This window comes from Hyperoodon ampullatus (assembly GCF_949752795.1).
Source record: "Hyperoodon ampullatus genome assembly, chromosome: 19".
In the NCBI taxonomy this organism is placed as follows: Eukaryota; Metazoa; Chordata; class Mammalia; order Artiodactyla; family Ziphiidae; genus Hyperoodon; species Hyperoodon ampullatus.
The window spans coordinates 43120689-43140552 of NC_136932.1; the positions used below are offsets into that span (position 1 = coordinate 43120689).

A 19864-nucleotide genomic window follows, 5' to 3' on the forward strand; every position below is an offset into this window, starting at 1 on the left:
GGCATCTTCCCTGAAAGCCCTGTGCGTGCCTCCACTGCAAATGGAAACGCTTTCCCAGAGCCCCGCTCTCCAACCAGGAAGGCTCGGCGTGGGTTTGATCCTTCAAGAGTAACTTTAATAAGGATATTCATAAAAAGTCCACGGCAACGAATCTTCCTCTTCAAGATGGAGAGAAAGACAGAAACAGGACACACACACACAAACACCCTAACCGCTGGCGGGAAGACAAAAGAATATTATTAGGGGCTTCTCTGGTGACGCAGTGGTTAAGAATCCACCTGACAATGCAGGGGACACGGGTTTGAGCCCTGGTCTGGGAGGATCCCACATGCCGCGGAGCAACTAAGCCCATGCGCCACAAATGCTGAGCCTGCGCACCTAGAGCTCGTGCTCCACAACAAGAGAAGCCGTTGCAACGAGAGAAGCCTGCACACCACAGCAAAGAGAAGCCCCCCCCACCACAACTAGAGAAAGCCAGCGCACAGCAACTTAGACCCAACATAGCCAAAAATAAATTGATAAATAAAATCTATAAAAAAGGAATATTATTAAAATCATAGCCATAAGGAAGGATGTTGCCATCTTCTAAATTGACTGCTAGATTCATGGAACGTGGCTAAGCAAGACAAACCATTTTCTGTTCAATTAGTGGCTCCTTCATGGAAGGCTTGCTGCCTGGAGAGAGCCCATTAGGGGAGGAGCGCTCGTCTACAGGGATGCACCTTCGAAAGCTGTTCAAATTTTAAATAAATGGTGGAGAAAGAAATTGGTGGTGGTGGTGGTAGTGGTAGGGGGTGGTTTGCTGTGGAGGCAGAAGAGCTTCTACAAAGACCAGCTTTGCATTCCAAGCCTACGTGCTGGGGAGATCAGCTTTCCGAAGCAAACATAAGCCTCTAAAATTTTAGGCCAATAGAAATGACCTCTGTACCATGGCTGACTGAAGATATAAATAAACTTCAACATGAACAGCAGTGTCCACCGTGAGAGAAGAGATGAGAGTCCAATCGGAACTTATTTTTAAAGGGTCCTGGTTGTTCTGACTCCGTTTCGGGGTAGGGCATTCATGGGCACAAAGCTGCCGTTCCCTGCAGCGAGCTCCCCTGCTTTCCCGGGCACCAGTGCCTGGTTACCTAACCATGGAAAGGAAGCTGCACCACGCAAGTTAAATATAGGCTGAGTTATCTGCATTTTACAAGCACCAAGAATGTTAACTGAGGAAGCTGTCATTTTTAATGACAGCACAAACTTCCAATTACCAACTGGGTAATACCCCAGGGAGCACGTACGATTTTGTAAGATTGGCTCACAATTATCAAAAGTTTACACGATTACTTTTGAATTGGATATAAATATTTCTCACGAGGCAGGTGGGGTTGCTTTTCACGTGGTCTATATTCAAGGCCAAAAAAGAAACTGCTTTCTTGAAAAGTATACATCGGAGATTTATCAACAGCTAAGGAGTAAGGGGGTCCACGGTGATAGCCATGAAGAACCTGACAAAGCTAGAAGGCTGTAAAAAATGGCCAGGTGGTAGGTTCAGTCTCAAGAACAGCCACAGTTTCACTGGCGAGTCACAAACTCTCATGACAAGCCCAGTGCAAGAGTTGGGGTCTGGCAATAGGTAATACACGTAAGTCCTCCTACATCAGCCATGGTCAAACATTACTCATCCAGGGGCCCAGTTTCCTTTGGTGCCATCTACCTAACTCTCATGGCATCCACATAGCTTCATCTGCCAGCGGTGAATATGGAATGAATGGCTGTCAGCCGGCGTTGCGTGTGTTTTCCATATAGATCAGATGGCCCTGACCTAAATGAAGGATACAATTTGTGAGTCTCAAATCAACCAATTCTTTGTGAAATCTTTTCTGATGACTCCAGTCTCCAGTGATCTCTCCATTTACTGAATTTTAATTTGAGTTGTGATATTACTACTTAGCCCCAAGCCTTGCTCCAAATAGACTGCAGTTCTTGGGGACAAGGTTATCTTGATTTTTTTTTCTTGGCTGCACTGGGTCGTCGTTGCTACACGTGGGTTTTCTCTAGCTGCGGGGAGCGGGGGCTACTCTTTATTGCGGTGCGCGGGCTTCTCACCGCGGTGGCTTCTCTTGTTGCGGAGCACGGGCTGTCGGCACACGGGCTCAGTAGTCGTGGCTCGCGAGCTCTAGAGCGCAGGCTCAGTAGTTGTGGCGCACGGGCTTAGTTGTTCTGTGGCATGTGGTATCTTCCCGGACCAGGGATTGAACCCGTGTCCCCTGCATTGGCAGGAGGATTCTTAACCACTGCGCCACCAGGGAAGTCCCAGTTGTCTTGATTTAAAGTCATCTAGGGGAATTCCCTGGCGGTCCAGTGGTTAGGACTCCGTACTTTCACTGCTGAGGGCATGAGTTCAATACCTGGTTGTGGAACTAGGATCCCCCAAGCTGTGCGGTGTGGCCAACAAACAAACCAACCAAAATTAGTCACCTAGAAGGAGAGGGTGGCACAGGTGGTCAATGAAGACAGGTGTTACATACTTTTCTCAATGACTTGAAACCTCCATCGCAAATGTAATGAAAAGATTTTTAATAATCATTCATTAATAGCTTTAGATAAAGAATCAGGTTGATTTATAAAGCAAGTCAGATGTGTTCAAGAGGCCATTTCTAGCAGAGAACAAGAGGATCCAAGCCTCCTCTCGCAGCCACGACCCCGTCCACGTGGTAGGATGAAGCCACCGGTGGCTCTGAGCCTTCCTTGCACCTCTCCTGCCTGGTCTTCTACCTGCTGTTGCTCCAGAGGATTCTAGTGCCTGCTCAAATCACCTGCCAGCCCGTGAGGGTCAGAGGAGCTCTCACTGGACTGAGGCAAAGAAAGCACAGAGAAACGTACAGAACAAGAAGAGAAGGCACACATGTTCACAGTGCAACAAAGGATAATGCTTCTGCCTATCAAAATCTGAGTTTATGATAACAATTAGAAAGTATGTGTACGTCTAAACTAATACAATGTTATATGCCAATTATATCTCAATAAAAATAAAACTTAAAAAGCTAGAAAATATACATATCCAGTAGGTGAATGGGCTCAATAAATTTATACATTCATATAGGCAAATACTAATTAAAATTATGCAGATCTAAAAAAAATAACACAGATCTATTTTTTTTTTTTTTTTCTTTCGGTACGCAGGCTTCTCACTGCTGTGGCCTCTCCCGTTGCGGAGCACAGGCTCCGGACGCGCAGGCTCAGCGGCCATGGCTCACGGGCACAGCCGCTCCACGGCATATGGGATCTTCCCCGACGGGGGCATGAACCCGTGTCCCCTGCATGGGCAGGCGGACTCTCAACCACTGCACCACCAGGGAAGCCCCACAGATCTATTTTTATTGAAGTAGGAAAGAGGTCCATCCTTTGGTGCTAGGAACAAAGTGTTACAGAATAATGGGCATTAATACCATCCCATTTTTAAGTCAAAACTATATACACATACAAGTATAGAGAAAAGTAGTCAGCTATACAAGCAGTTATTGCTGATTGGTGGGACAATTTTGTTTTTTGTTTTTTCTTGTCTGCAGGTTACTTTTCTACGATGAACATGGATTACTTGTGTTAAGAAATAATCAATGGTCCTAACAGTACCCATTCTTTTTCCTTTTTTTCCTTGACATTAACAATACTTATCACCTTAATAATAAAACATGCTCAGTTGAGGTTTTTTTCCAAAACAATGAAAATTAAACATCTAAAGTCTCTCTTTTTTGAGGAAAAAAATGACTATTCCCAAAAGTGTTTCTGAAAGTCGGAACTCTACCAGCAGAGTGGATTATAAAACTAAGAGCTAACAAACCGCATAAAAAAGGGAGGGGGAATACGAGGGAGGAAATCCTCTCTTTGAGATAAGGAAACAATCAATTTACTGGGGGGAGAAGTGGCTTTCTAACAAGTGACAAGGAAAGGAGATGGAACAAACAGTGTCATTTTCTATAAATAAAACCTTAGAAGGCATATTGCCGAAGAAACATGTCAATATATAAACCTTAAAAAAAAAAGTATATATATATATATAAACCTTTATATACTGGGCTACCAAACTTCACTTTTAGACAGTATATTAATTATACAGTCAGTAACCATGGGTTTCATTAGTGTATTAAACATCACAATCGATGTTATTTATACTTTTTGAAGATAGGCCACTCAGGAAAAAAATGTCGGGGAGGGGAAGTTTTCGACCCTGCAGTTCAAAAAGTCAGAACAAGCACACTGGAGATAAGCAAGACTTTAATGGAAAGCATAAAACACTGAAAATATGGACAGAAATCAGATTATTACCCTTTTTTTCCCCCCCTGCCTCCTTCACAATGAGACTGGAGGGAATCCAAGAGCCATTTAAAATAAAGGTGAAATGATTAGATTTTTCCTAATTGCCTAACGCTGATGTCATGGTGTACGCAAAATAAACATTGATCTCTAAGTGAAAGATGAGAAATAGAACACGAACGGCCTTTCAAGGTAAACTATCTCCAAGAGAATTCTAAGAACTGTGGGCCAGAATCTATTTAGGCAACCCTTAGGGACCTGAAGCTCTTAAAAGCATAACAGTGGAGCCAATTTCTGATGCTCCACTACTGGTGATTTGATTTTTAGTAGGGAAATCTGCTAAACATCCTCCCTTGAGGGAGCCGCCCTATCTCAGAACATCCCCTGTGGACTTCTAATCGCATCTGCGTAGACGTACTTGTGTCACCGCGTGGACATCGAGAACGTGTGGTGGCTGGTACAATGTTCCAGAGACGCGTCAGCGTCGCACTGTTGGTCAGTGCTCTTCACGGGGTGGAAACCTTGATAGGGAAAGAAGGGAATGCTGGGAGCAGCGGATATAAAAGACTCATTACCGGACTGAAAGCTAGATTGCCACTTCTAACCCCCAATTTGTCAATCCACCAGAGTGCTGAAGAGTATAATTTTCTAGTCAGCGCTTTAGACGCAAGGTCAGACAGAAAGGAGCTTCCATAAAAATCGTTGAGGCCTTGGCCAAAGAATCAAGTGCAGCCCAGTGGCCATCTTCTGAGACTAGAACGTGCTCAATTAGTGGGCCTGAGAAAAGGCCGCTCTATGTTCTGGGAAATGGGAGTCACCCTGCCTGGCGCGGGCTGGTTCCTCCCGAAAGAGGACATCTAAGGATGACACAGACAGGACGTGATCACTCCCCAGCTCCAACAAGGGCCTCCACGTGCCCCACTTGCCCAGATTAAAAACCAGGGCCTGGGGCTGCAGGAAGACTGCGACGCTGCCTAGATGCTTGGAGAGAGGTGCGCAGCAAATGCCAAGCGGTGGGCTGCAGCAACCAGATAGGTAATTAATGTGATTAGGAACACAGAGAGGAAGCATGCTCTTGCCGACTGAAAAGCCCAGGAGCATAATTACTGTTTTCTTACCAGCTCACTGTCTGTTCACATTTCAAAGCCTGGTTGGTGTTAAGACTGCTGTGTAAACATCAATAAAATCCAAAAGTGCCAGATCATCAGGCTTCCAGGGCACAATGGCTTTTTGTTTTTGGTATATTCATTCCTTTAAAGATGCATTTCAGAGTTGCAAACATTAGGAAGAATCATCTCCATGCTTTGGACTAATCTTCGAGTTTGTAATGAGTTAACATCTCCCCCCAGTGAACATTTATTATGAAGGCTAATTAATTGCTTTCCAGCTACAAGAGCCCTTTGCATTCAAAGAAAGTAGGATTCACAAGCAGAGACTATACTGTTTATTAAACAAAGCAACGGAAACAAAGGGCTTCTCCTTTCAAAATCCCTTCTATTTAACATAGCTTTAATCAAGAAAAGAAACATACAAATGCAAGAAATATGTACAGGTAGAAAAGGCATACCAACCAAAATGCAACATTAACTGAAGGGAAAACTAAAGCAATGCTCTGTAGTTGCCTGGATGTCCCTAGGGGACGGCAAGTCACTGCTTATCAGCCTTCCTCAGAAGAGACAATTTTGATTAATATCAGACCCATCTGACTCAGTCTATTAGACCCTGAAGGAAGGATATTTTCAGATAAAAAAGATATGACTTTGATTAATAATTCTACCCTATTGCCATTCCAAGCATTAACAACTATGTGGCACCTCTAGAAAGAGAGCCTTTGAATTCTAGGAAGACACGCCTACTACAACACCCAGGTTCCTGTGCACAATCACTTCTCGGCTCTCCCTCCCGAGAAGGGACCCAAATCGTGGAGGTGTCACCACTGGAGAAGTGGAAACCCTACTTACATAATTTATTTCACTGTCTGCAGATTTAGGGTCAATTACTTGTGACATAATTCTCGGTTGAAGACAATGAAATCTTAATAAAACTGATAAAAGCCTAAAGACAGAGGGAGTGACTGCTACTACACTCCCCGCCAGCTGACCCCGAGGTCTGACATGGTTTACACCACAGTCCTCCGAGCGGATTTCCCTTTGCTGCCAGTGGGTTCCCAGACGCACAAGAGGCAACGGCTTAGTCCCCCACAGAGAGGCACTCCTCAGGTGGGGCGGGGCGGGGGTCGGGGGTCGGGGGTCAGTTCGCCTTAGCCCTCTGTCTACAGACTCCTGCCCCGTTAGCAGGCTCAGCTCACATCGCCGCAGCGTTTCTCCTGATGCTCACGATCAACCTTCTGCCATATTCTCTGTAGTCCACGGGCTTCACGTCCATCACAGTGGCCTTAATTCGAGACTCATCCTTTGAAAAGAGAAAAGCGATTTGTGAACGAAGGAAAGCCTGTGGCCATGGGGCAATGGTTTCAATGATCCCAGCAGGAGAAATCACAAAGACACGCTGGGTTCAGAGTTCTGTCATTCCGATAAGGAAACAATGATGGTGAGAGCCCAGGGCAGACTTTCTGGGGCCGGGAGAGTGGACAAAGGCCTCCCTTCGATACAGACCCCTCTCACCTGTCCCTCGCGCTCCCAAATGCTCAGGAACCTAGACTCCAAGCGCGATGGACCTTAGAGGGCTCATGAAGTTCAATGTATTCTCTTTACAGAGGGGGAAACAGGAGCCCAGAGGAGACAGTGACTTCCTAAAGCCACACAGCTGGCTCTGAAAGCAGGGGCCGTGGGGAGAGGAGAAGCACGCACGGCAGGGGAGGGAGGCCTGCCGTGGGCCCACCTCGGCCCCGAGAGAGGCGACCTCGCTGTCCTTCACCTCCCCTGTCCACGTCACTCAGGGGCCGAGCAACTCTTCCATCCCTCCCCTTCCTGACACCACCCTGACATCGTATCACTGACCTCTGGAGTCCCTGTCTCACTTAACACTCAAAAAACCGAGCACAGCTATCAGCAGGTATTAGGGTTAAGGTCTGACAATAAAACAGGACGAGTAAACCCTGAGGCAAGCAGAGAAGTTTTCTGAATTCTCTCCGGTTCACTAGGTTGGATGTTGCCTGCAGAGGCAGAACCGGGTGAGGCCAGCTCAGGGGCTCACACGCTACAGTGTGCTCTGTACTGACTAAACCCAGTCGTATTTCTAAGCATGGTTGAGAGCAAAGCTCTGAGGTTGGACTGCCTGTGTGCCATTATTAGCTCTGCCACTTGTTAGCGTATGAATTTAGGCAAGTTACTCATTCTCCGTATGCCTACCTTTTTTTGCTGGTAAAAATGGGGCTAACAATAGTTTCTACACATAGGGTAACTGCCAGGATGAAGCGAGACAATGTATGTAAAGGGTGTAGAACAGTATCTGGCAGATAGTAAGTACTCAATAAAGGCTGTTTTATCATGACTTTACAACCGTATGATGTTATGAGCTATTTAAGGAATTTTCAAGGTAATTTTAACTACATATGGTCTTTGTTTCACATACTGACTTTAGAACCCAAACCATGTGGAAGATGTGAGTCCATTTTGTTGGGACACAAACCAAAAACCCCCAGGTTTTAACTGAAAAGGCCATACAGCGGGACTTCCTTGGAGGTCCAGTGGTTAAGACTCCGCACTCCCAATGCAGCGGGCACAGGTCTGATCCCTGGTGAAACTAAGATCTGGCTTGCCGCAAGGCACAGCCGGGGAAAAAAAAAAAAGGCCACATAGCATTTTTTCTCTGGATGTTGACACTGGACAAGACCCTTAACCTCTTTTTTTTTTTCTTTTGCTGTACGCAGGCCTCTCACTGTTGTGGCCTCTCCCGTTGCGGAGCACAGGCTCCGGACGCGCAGGCTCAGTGGTCATGGCTCACGGGCCCAGCCGCTCCGCGGCATGTGGGATTCCCCCGGACCGGGGCACGAACCCGTGTCCCCTGCATCGGCAGGTGGACTCCCAACCACTGCGCCACCAGGGAAGCCCCCCCTTAACCTCTCTTTAAGTCTGTTTCCTCATCTGAAAACAGGATGATGCTTGGTACCCCAGTGCTGGGAAGATTCAATGAGTAATAAATGCAGGGTGCTTAGCGTTGGGTCTGGAACACAGTAAGCAAGGAACTGACAGTTAACACTATAATGTCGCGGGGGGTGACAAACAGCAGTTCCCCACTGCTAACCCTCCTGCACCTTGGGTGATGTTACTTACATTGTAGGTCTCCAATTTGACCCTGATCCTGAATGTAAAAGATCTAAAGTTGGCATTCTGGAAAACTTCCTCAAATGCTTGTTCGTTCTGCAAAAAAAAATGTAAAACTGTAGGCATGGAAACTACCAGACCATCTGAAAATGTCCGTGAGATTTCTGAAAAGACTTTGAGGAAAATCCTTGAGAAAATGATCACCCCCAGTGGCTTAAAATTTCTTAGGAATGACTAAGGTGACATTTCATCACATAAAACTGTTTAGGTAGAATTTTATTAAAAATTAAAATACTCTACCTAGAGTGCTCAAATTCATAGGGGCAGAAAGTGGAATGATGGCTGCCAGGGGCAGTGGAGAGTTAGTGTTTAATGGGTCCAGCGTTCCAGCTTAGGAGGATGAAAAAGTTCTCGAGCTTGATGACGGTGATGGTTGCGCAGCAACGTGAACGTATTTAATGCCACTGAACTTACACTTAAAAATGGTTAAAATGGTAAGTTTTATGTATATTTTACCACAATAAAAAAAAAACTGAAACACTCTTATGAAACACATTTCTAAACTTTAAAAGTCTGTGATGGAATAGATCTGAGGCTCAGCATCTTCATCACCAATTAAGGATGGGAGGACACACTCAGAAAAAAGTTCAAGTTGTCATATGCATTATTTCAGCCTCTGGATTTACAGCTATGGATTTGGTGAGGAAGTGAGGAAGACAGGAAAAGTAGGCAAAGGTTAGGGAAAAAGTTTAAAAACGATACTCCTCTCTCCCTCTTTCTCTGGCCCCTCAAATACTATTTGATTAAGCTGCTGAATTAAAAAAAAAAATGTCTGGTAAACAGGGATCAGAGAAAGCATTTTATATAAATATGCATAAAATAAATGTACAAGAACTTTTTAAAAAACAGTTCATATCAGTCAAGTATTATCTTTGCCAGCCACTTGAAACATGAAAATAGCTTTATTATATATAGAACTGTTTTGTGTAAAGGTTACTACACACACACACAAAGTCCTCAGGCTTTCGGGTATGTAAATAAAACAATGTGTTAAACCTTCAGAAAATCACACCAGCTGCCATGATTCTTTCAAGATCAGTGAAAGCATGGAGCGCCTACTCCAAGAATATCATGGTTCCTGAGGGAAGAGTTTCTATATGTCCTCATTCACTGGCAGTGAAACCAGCCAAATGTAATAAGCTCATAAAAAATCCTGAAAGGCTGCCTCAAGCCTTAAAATCTGATATGAAAATAGAGGACCAGGCAAAACAGATAAAAGATACCATCATACTTTAAAGTCAATTCCAGTTATTTCTGTAAAAGGGCTTGTTGGGATTATTTTTAGAGAGCTCATGGACAATTTCAAAGAGACACAGGGGCAGAGCTAAACGGACAGAATAGAAGACAGAAAAGAAAAACACACACACACCAAAACAAATGACAAACCCTTTTTTTTGTTAGTGGCTTTTATAAGTATCCTAACCGATTTGGAGGAAAACAGGGGAAAAAAATCTACAGATAGATGCTAATTTGTGTGGCCCAGAAAATATAGCTTTTATTGGTCTTTACATGTTTTATCTGAGCAAGTACCTTTCTTAAGTTTAGGATAATTAGTAATCTATTCCCTGAATTAAATAAAACTAATATGTGAAAATACTAATTTATAAAAATGAAATGGAGAAAGTTATCTTATGAAAGCAAGTTGCTTCGTAAGAATTCCATCTGACAACATGAAATAAGCAAGTACCTTATACGTCAATTTAAACCAGGATTGATTCAACTTTTCAGAAAACTGTTCGTTACATTAAAAAGGCACATCTGGAATGGATAAAGATGTGGTACATATACACAATGGAATGCTACTCAGCCATAAAATAGAATGAAATAATGCCATTTGCAGCAACACGGATGCAACTAGAGATTATCATACTAAATTAAGTCAGAAAAAGAAAGACAAATACCATACATGTGGAATCTAAAATATCACACAAATGAACCTATCTACAAAGCAGAAACAGGCTCACAGACATAGAGAACAGACTTGTGGTTACCAAGGTGGGGACAGGTAGGGGGAGAGGGATGGACTGGGAGTTTGGGGTTAATAGATGTAAACTATTACATTTAGATTGGATAACAAGGTCTTACTGTAGCACAAGGAACTATTCAATGTCCCGGGATAAACCATGATGGATAAACCATAATGGACTTAAAGTCCAACAAAGACTCAAAAAAAAAAAAGGCACATCTGTACTTCAGCTTATTTCAGAAGACACCTTCCAGATCTCAAGTGACTGCAGGCACACCAACTCTTGGTGTGCTAACAGTAACAGGAGAAAAAAATGCTGGAAAGTGCTGTTTTTAAAGCATTTTCTCTACATTACTTCATGCCTCATTGTTAGCACGTCCAAGGTAGACACAATTAGACAGAATCGGATAAGCTCTCAAATAATCATCAGTGAGAAACTATACAACACCCAAAAGCAACAAACCAAAAAATATTAAAGAGCAAAAAATGGGCAAGTGTTATAGCATGGGAACTATTACAGTAATAATACAAGACGTGGCTGACCTTCTCTTTTAACTCCCCAAGATAAGCAGTGCTTTGTCCAAGGATGGCCTCTGCAGACTCCTGGAAACATGTGACCCACTGATTCTCTTGAAAATCAGCAATATTTACCTAAAAAACACAACTTTACGTTATTTCAGCAAAGAAATAATAAAAGGAAGACACGCTAAGGAGACTGGAAGGTTAACTTTTTCTACTCATTAAAGTAATTTCTAGGGAAAAAACCCATTTCCACTATATATGCCATATTCTTTCCAAAGAATGTAAAAAGTATCCAAGAAAGAAGTTCAAAATGTAAGTCTGGATCACAGCAGGAACAAGATGTGGTGTGTATGTGTGATTTCAGATCTCAGTGGAGATACAGCCCAACTAAACTCTCCTTCAGACACAGAATCTGGGCACAATGGACTCAGTGGCCCTCCAGCCACAATGGCCTTTGGACTAAAGGTTTTGAACAAGCCACCAAAGTCCTCTGCATTTTAAACCGTACATCCTTCAGTCACCAGGAGGCACTCCATAAGACAGCTCTCAGTCACTGCTGGCATCCCAGACAATTGGAAAGCCTGAACTAAAGACAGTGCCAGGCACTTGGTAGGGACTCGAGAAACACCACAGTGGTCCTCATCCACCCATTCTACTTACTGACAGGATCATGCGGTACTTGAAATTGGGAAATTCACTGTCACACTTCTCGCAGCGGTACAATCCATTCTGTTGATCAATCACTTTCTTATTGCAGTCCTGAGTTGGGCAGGCCTGGTACATACAGTTCTCTTTGCGAAGATACACCACTGTCGCCACAGAGCTAAAATAGTCGGGCTTCAGGAGAAAACAGTGACATGAGACACAGAGCACAGGCCTATGTTCAGGACTGGACTTGCCCTTACACATGAGGGGTAAGTGTTTACATATTCTAGTTCTCATGATCACAGTGTGATTACTGGGAATAATTCATTCTATAGTTTTAGAAGTCACTTGTGCTGATTATAAAAGCCATGAAGGTAATAAGCCAAGTTATAAAGCATATTATTCCTTAACAATAAAAGAATTAATTCTAAATTAGACTAAATTAATTAAAACTGAACAGATTATATGAAAGACAAAGACTTCAAGAGACAAAGACTTGTTCCTCCTGTTCCTCTGACCCTCCAAAGGTAACAGAACCAGGAAACACTGAGGAATGCAGTAAAATCTAGCACAGTTATGTTCAACCATTCCTCCCACATTAAAAACAACAGCAATGATTTCTAGCGTCTAGATTCAACTTTATCTCTATTTGGTCAGGTGTCAGCAAGCTTTTTCTGTAAAAAGCTAGACAGCAACTAATTCAGGCTTTATAAGCCATTGTTGGGTCACAGTCTTTGTTGCAGCCACTCACCCTGCTGCTGTGGTGCAAGATGGTCCACAGACAGTATGGAGATGAGAGCGGGTGGCTGGTTTCAATGCGCTTGTATTTACAACAGGCAGCAGGCTGGATATGGCCCGTGGGCCTGTTTGTGAATCCCTGGTCTAAGTCATCAAATTCAGAATGCAAAAAGACTGAACAAGTGTCTTCAAAGAGGAGACGTCACTGATAAGTAAGTGTAGCAAGGGCCAAGTCATGTGCATGGGCTTTATGTTGCTATTTGCTTTGCCTTTTAACTCTCATGGAAAGGATACGGGAGGAATAATTTTGGGGGGCAAGCAGTTCCCTCTGGGTGTACTCAATTCAGGGCCAGGTCAGCAGCCTCTGGGGCTTCCTGATGTTTCAGAACAGAAGAGGCAAAACAATACGGTGGATGTTTAAAGAGCTTGGGCAAATCCTCACTCCAAAAGGCCCTAGAGAAGGGGAGTCTCTGAGGAGAATGCCTGAAGGATGTTTCTATATTTCCAGGTAAGGTCCAGATTCAAAGTGTGACTTGAAAGTTTGGGTGCGAACAGGTACTCTCTAGGCCTGATTTCTTGTTACCTACTGTCTACTCCTAGATCTAAGAAGGAAACTGGTTGACAAGAGACACAGATCTGTCCAATGTTTCATTCTCAGGATGCTGTATAACAGCATTATGAATTGCAGTCATTGACAATGATGAATAAGAGAGTATAGCGAAATGAGACAGTAAGGAATAAAAACTATATTGTATCACATGAAAATAATAAAGCAGGAATTACTGGTTTGGGGAGCATAAAGGAGAAATAAATGATTTAAATACTGAACTGCTGACAAAATACAGCTTTAGATTAAGACGGGAGGAGGGTCATTAGATACAAACATTGAAAGGGAAGTTGCAACTAAAGCCAAATACCAGAGCCATTCTTGTCAGAGAATACCAGCAGCGCTCAGCCCACGAGACGTTAATATTCTACAGCCAGTGAGGGCACATGTGAACTGCCCGATGTCTGATGCTGAGACTGACTAATGCTCGGTGTGAGCTATAATCTCAAAAGCCACCTTCTTGGTATACGGGCATTTCAGTTTGCAGGAACAATCAGAGAGAAGAAATATGGACCTGAAGGCAGTTCATAAAATACACAACCTGATTACTACCACTTGGCTAAGTTCCCTCTGAGAACTACACAACTCTCTAAGTCAAAGCTTGAACATCTTTCTGCCTCAACCTACCTGAGGGATGTAACACACTCCTATTAGAAAGCACAGCTCCTTCATTCTGGCTGGGATCCTCAACCAATACGCCGTGCTCTGGGCAGAGACGCAGGTAAGACTCATAGCTCTGAATTAAGGTCTAACAGCTGGTAGCAGAAATGGAATCTGAAAACTATTGTCTTGCACATTTTACATGCTTTTGTGAAGAAAGTTAGGAATGCAGATACCTTGTCACCTTGGCCCAAGTTCTCTGATTTAACCTCATATAAAGTTTTCCAGTTGGTGTTGGTCCCTCCTATTCCTCCACTCTTTAGATCAGAGATGGAAACGCCAGCTAAGGCTTGTCCTTCCGAGTCAAACCTGAAAAACAAAGAATAACAGGCACTATGTATGCTTATTGAATATGATACTTGTTCCTACATGCTATATACGGGCTATCCACTCCCCACCCAACTTCTTTTTTTTTTTTTTTTTGTGGCTGCGTTGGGTCTTCGTTGCGTGGGCTTTCTCTAGTTGCGGCGAGCGCAGGCTACTCTTCGTTGCAGTACGTGGGCTTCTTATTGTGGTGGCTTCTCTTGTTGTGGAGCACGGGTTCTAGGTATGCGGGCTTCAGTAGTTGTGGCACACGGGTTTCAGTAGTTGTGGCATGCAGGCTCAGTAGTTGTGGCTCGTGGTCTCTAGAGCAGCCTCAGTAGTTGTGGCGCATGGGCTTAGTTGCTCCACGGCATGTGGGATCTCCCTGGACCAGGGCTCGAACCCGCGCCCCCTATATTAGCAGGCGGATTCTTAACCACTGCGCCACCAGGGAAGCCCCCCCCCCCAACTTTCATAGGTCAGGGCCAAGTGAGCTGATGGTAGTATCTTCCTCATTGTATCTTAAGTCTACTGAAGAAATGGAATGACCTCTTTTTTATCTCAATTGCTTTGATGCCCCCCAGTGGTCAAGAAAGACAGTGCCCAACTACCACAGAACCTTTTATTAAATTAGCCTTGCATATCAACACTGGCTGGAGGGCCCAAGGCCTAAAAACAGTAACCCGGAAAGTCAACAACAAAAAAAGCAACAATGGAGAGCTGTGGTATAGTTCTTTGGGCTACTGATGCTCATTTTTGCTCAGCAGCTGCATTTTTATCATCACTGAAATGTATCAGGATAGAAAGGGACAGTTGACATATTTTAAGAGGGTAGCAAAAAGTGTTCCCATGGTGAAAGATCTTTTAAGCCTGGTATAATTTCAAAAGATTATATGATTCAAAGTAATTTCTTAGAAGGTATTTATCTGTTTCCTTGTAGATTTACCATCTTAGTGAGATTTTACTCATGCCAGTATATATACATATTTTAAGTTATTTTCTTTTTTTGATTTTATTTTTGGCTGTGTTGGGTCTTCATTGCTGCATGGGGGCTTTCTCTAGTTGCGGTGAGCAAGGGCTACTCTTTATTGTGGTGCGCGGGCTTCTCATTGCTGTGGCTGCTCTTTTTGCAGAGCACAGGCTTTAGGTGCGCGGGCTTCAGTAGTTGTGGCACGCGGGCTCAGTAGTTGTGGCGCACAGGCTTAGTTGCTCCGCGGCATGTGGGATCTTCCTGGACCAGGGGTCGAACCCACGTCCCCTGCATTGGAAGGTGGATTCTTAACCACTGGGCGCGCCACCAGGGAAGTCCCATTTATGCCGTTATTAAAGTTGAAATTAATTTATGTTAAATTATTATAAAATTGATTACATTTCTTGATCACATATCAGCTAATATGAAGGAAAGGGGGCCCGAGAGGAAGTGTCTCAGAAACATACTTGTGGCAGGGAAGAGTCAGTCTGAGATTAACCACATACAGAACAGGCTCCTTAAAAAGAGAGCATGGAACAGAACGGATGCTGCCCTAAGCTGCAGACAATTGCCTTTTTGTTCTGTCTGATCAGCGGCTAAATCTGTCACAGAGGCACAGCAAGGTCCACAAATCTGTTTCACCACAACTAGCTACATGAGTTTACGGTTTCAAAAACTCCAAGGAGACATTTGCCACCGAAGACAGCTATCCGGAGTCAACAGAGCAAGGAGAGAGGCAGCCCTTCTTACAGTAAAAACTCCACATCGTTGCAACCAAGATCTAAACATCTCCAGTCCTTGCTTAGTGGGACGTGTACACTGAGCTTCTCTTTGATCAATGCCAAGTTCTTTTATTCTAGAGGCAGCCATGTCTTTTTATGTTGACTGGGATCACAGTTATCAAGAAAAATATGAAGACCTTAATGTGGGCATGCAATTGAACTGGGCTCGAGCTCCAGCGCCTGTACAAAAATCAAGCAATAAGAACAAACCAAAGCTGTGATTACGTCTGGTCAGGTTATTAATGAATGGGCCTTCCCTTATAATGCAATGCTAGCTACCAGAAGAGTTAAATACAGATCCACAGGGACCACATGCACAAGGCTGGCTTAAGTGACATGATCATGCCAGTAGATATTTCATGAAACTATTCAAATACTAGTGCAACTGGTTCACATTAGGCTCAAACAAAAGTGGGGAGTATGTAACACGAGCTAATTCCTTAGTCACTCAAACCCTAAGACATGGTTGGAAACCAACACACTCCCCCCTGTGACCACAGCTACACAAATTATTTAAGCTCAAGCTAGTTCCAGGGCTTTCCCTGACCACATCAATGCTTGCACACCATGCTTCAGTTTGAAGTGCTCTTTTAAGGCAGAGTTTAAACACCCTAAACAGCTAGACATAGTGAGGAGATTTCAGTAGCTTCTCCTCATCCCACGAGTGCTTCATGAATAACAACGCAATGCCCACAAAGGCCCATTGTGCCCACCGCACTTGATCAGGGTCCAGTGAATACATGCTAGACGATGCAATCGGCACCAAAGACTGGACGGAACAAGAAGCACTCTCTCCCCCGACGCCGCAGAAGCCCACAGCTTTGAGTCATGAAAAGACAGACGCCTCCGCTCACAGACGCCTTCACCATACAGCTGCTACCGCCGGCCTCACCTGCTTCGCAGGATCAAGGTCGGCAGGCAGCATTCCCATCCTAGTTGCTCCCTGCGACTCTCCAGGTTTGTCATGGGATTACAGGTCTGTCAGTTGAAGGGCATTTAGAGCCATCCTTTCAGAAGGCACAATGTCTCCAAGAAATACAGGCACTGCTCCACCCAGAAACGAAGCTCTCTGCTTGGCAGACAGCTCATATACCGATCGTGGGAACCAAAAGAACCAGCTCTTCTCCAAACTAAGGCTCAAATAACCCTTGTGTTTAGCCCCATAAAACCTACCATCCACGAAGCTTGTAGGCCTCTGGGATGTCAGGGTTCACAATGACGGTACTTGAAGACAGTACAGAGAGGCTCCGTCCACCAAAATCAGAAACTCTGGCTCCTCTGATAGCCATCACGGGTTGTCTAGAACCGTCAAATCTATCAGCCTGCATAACAACAAAGACACCGAACAAACACAAACAATTGTCACTAGCAGGAAGAACGCACAAAACATTTTTACAGAAAACAAGGGAAACAGCCAACAGGAGAGTGAATGCAATAAATGGCACATGGAATCTATACAAGAATATAGAATCTGCTCGGAGACACATCAAAACTAATCGAGAATTAGAGGAAAGAGCGTTTCACTATGTAAAATCTAAATCTTAGCAAATCTCACAGAAGTAAATCAAATAAAGGTTTTCAAATACTCCCCAGACAGTCCAACCCTTCATTAGGAAGGGTCTACACAGCCGACATGGCCAAAGCCCCACAGCTTCCAGGGCAAGACCACCACCCTGGAAGCTCTTTAGGTCTTCGCCTCTCTGCACGTGCCCTGACCACTCAACGCGGGTACTCACATCTTCTCCCCACAGAGCAGCATTCACCACTTTCCCTGACATGTCCATCAAATAGATATTCCTCTTAGAGACTTCTCTGTTGTTAGACTTCACTGTGATTTTAGTGACATCTTCATAGCTCTTGCAGATTCCGATTATGTCTAAAACACAGGCACAACGTTTTAGCAAGAGATGGTCAAGGCTCCCATTACAGCATGACCAGAGGTTGGACAGCAAGCACTGAAGTCTCATGCCTCCCCTAGATGTTGGAAACAGAACTAATAACCACCACTCTCTTCATTCTCACACACATACTTACCTACAAGTGAGTCTTTAGACTTGTTCTCTAGGTCACCAATCCCTGTGAAATCAAACTGAACTGTGGGTAAATGACGACCATCTTCACAGGGCATGACAGAAGTCTCATTATTGAAGGTCATCTCATAGTCATTTTTGACGGCTGTGAACTGTTTGTTGGCGATCTTCAGGGTGCCTTTAGAGAAGTAATAGACCTGTAAAAGAGGCCAAGCTATGGAACATGGGATAGGCCATCAAGTCGGATATAAAAACCCTTTACGGATCACACAGCTCTCCAACAGACAGCATCCCCTCATCCCACCGCTCGGCTGTTCCCGTTCTCGACTCCATGCTACTGTACCTTGTTCACATCAATAAGAGGAAAGAACTTGTCCACTTGCTCATTGAAAGCAGTCGCTCTGATTTCGCCCTGCAGAAGCATGCGAGAACAGGTTAGAATTGGGGAGTTCAAGTTTTACCAGTGAAAAACAGGACATCTTAGTGTCAAAAGGACATCTTTAAAGCAGTAGCACAGTCACCCCAGAAACACACAGTTCACAGTCACATATTCAAGTTAGTAACCCTGATGAAACAACCCAAGTTTAACTGGTTGATCCCGTTACTGTGCTTCATTAACCTCAAGTTAGAAACCTAAATAAATAAATAAATAAATAAATATTTTCGGACACTGAGTGACACGACTGAAGCCCCCAGGGAAGTGTGCTGAGCCACATGTCTGCACCGAGCGAGGAATTACTTCATACTCAGGAGTCACTGCCAAAAATGTTAAAAACAAGTCATACTTTCAAGTTGCTTGTGATTGGATTTTCACTTTTACTTTTCCATCAGTCAAAATGCTACAGAGGGAGAAGAAACTTAAATTAACAGCTGAATTTTTAGCCAAATGACAGATGAGACCAATAATTTGGTAAAAAAAAAAATTAGGTTCTGACACCGATTCTACCCTCACAGTCAATACATTTTAGGGTATTATCCCATCTTCGAAAAACAAACAAAAAAATAAAAACAAACCGTTTTTTTCGGCCCTGCTAGAGGTTTGAATAGGAAATATGCAGCAGTCTGAAAAGAATGCTTGAAGTATACATTAGGAGTTATAAACAAAACTAATGGGGCTTCCCTGGTGGTGCAGTGGTTGAGAGTCCGCCTGCCGATGCAGGGGACACAGGTTCGTGCCCTGGTCCGGGAGGGTCCCACATGCCGTGGAGCGGTGGGCCTGTGAGCCACGACCACTGAGCCTGCGCATCCAGAGCCTGTGCTCCGCAACGGGAGAGGCCACAGCAGTGAGAGGCCCGTGTACCACACAAAAAAAAACCAAACAAAAAAAACAATGGACAGAGAAATAGCATGACAAGACTTTGTGGAGACTCCACAACATGGATTTTTCGTCTCTTCATCACGGTTTGGTCTTGTTTAAGAAAAGCACATAGAGGGACTTCCCTGGTGGCGCAGTGGTTGAGAATCAGCCTGCCAATGCAAGGGACAAGGGTTCGATCCCTGGTCTGGGAAGATCCCAATGCTGCGGAGCAGCTAAGCCCGTGTGCCACAACTACTGAGCCTGCGCTCTAGAGCCCGCGAGGCACATCTACTGAAGCCCGCGCGCCTAGAGCCCAGGCTCCGCAACAAGAGAAGCAACCGCAATGAGAAGCCCGTGAACCACAACGAAGAGTAGCCCCCGCTCGCCGCAATTAGAGAAAGCCTGTGTGCAGCAGTGAAGACCCAACGCAGCCAAAAATAAATAAATAAATTTATTTTTTAAAAAAACAAACAAAAAAAACCCCAGAAAAGCACATAGTGTCTGCACAGCCAGAATCCATCTCCCACAAAACCGATCACTTATCACATATCAAGGCTGCTGCATACCTTCTGCTGTGGCCCAAAGCTCCACTTGGCTCCTAAGCAGACATAACCCCCTGGGGCTTCGACTAAGCCTGCCAGCAAGTCAGACAGTGTCTCTGGTTTCTCCTGCCCATGAGGCTACTTACCTTTAGAAAACTAATTTCTACTGCTACAAATGCTTTCGTTTGAGATCAAGGATTTTATTTATGACTTT

At 44.2% G+C, this 19864-nt stretch overlaps 1 protein-coding gene across 1 annotated transcript in view; it reads right to left on the reverse strand.

Moving 5' to 3' along the window:
- Positions 1 to 6606: 6606 nt before the first annotated feature.
- The window catches only part of RPA1 (replication protein A1), a gene marked incomplete at both ends in the record, with an annotated part of 53905 nt that continues 40647 nt past the window's right edge, over positions 6607 to 19864 (reverse strand). The window contains 9 exons of the mRNA XM_079725860.1: positions 6607 to 6714; positions 8538 to 8624; positions 11098 to 11205; positions 11737 to 11913; positions 13903 to 14035; positions 16955 to 17103; positions 17518 to 17657; positions 17816 to 18008; positions 18155 to 18223. Coding sequence (XP_079581986.1) covers positions 6607 to 6714; positions 8538 to 8624; positions 11098 to 11205; positions 11737 to 11913; positions 13903 to 14035; positions 16955 to 17103; positions 17518 to 17657; positions 17816 to 18008; positions 18155 to 18223 — 1164 coding nt within the window. The remainder of the gene's footprint in view (positions 6715 to 8537; positions 8625 to 11097; positions 11206 to 11736; positions 11914 to 13902; positions 14036 to 16954; positions 17104 to 17517; positions 17658 to 17815; positions 18009 to 18154; positions 18224 to 19864) is intronic.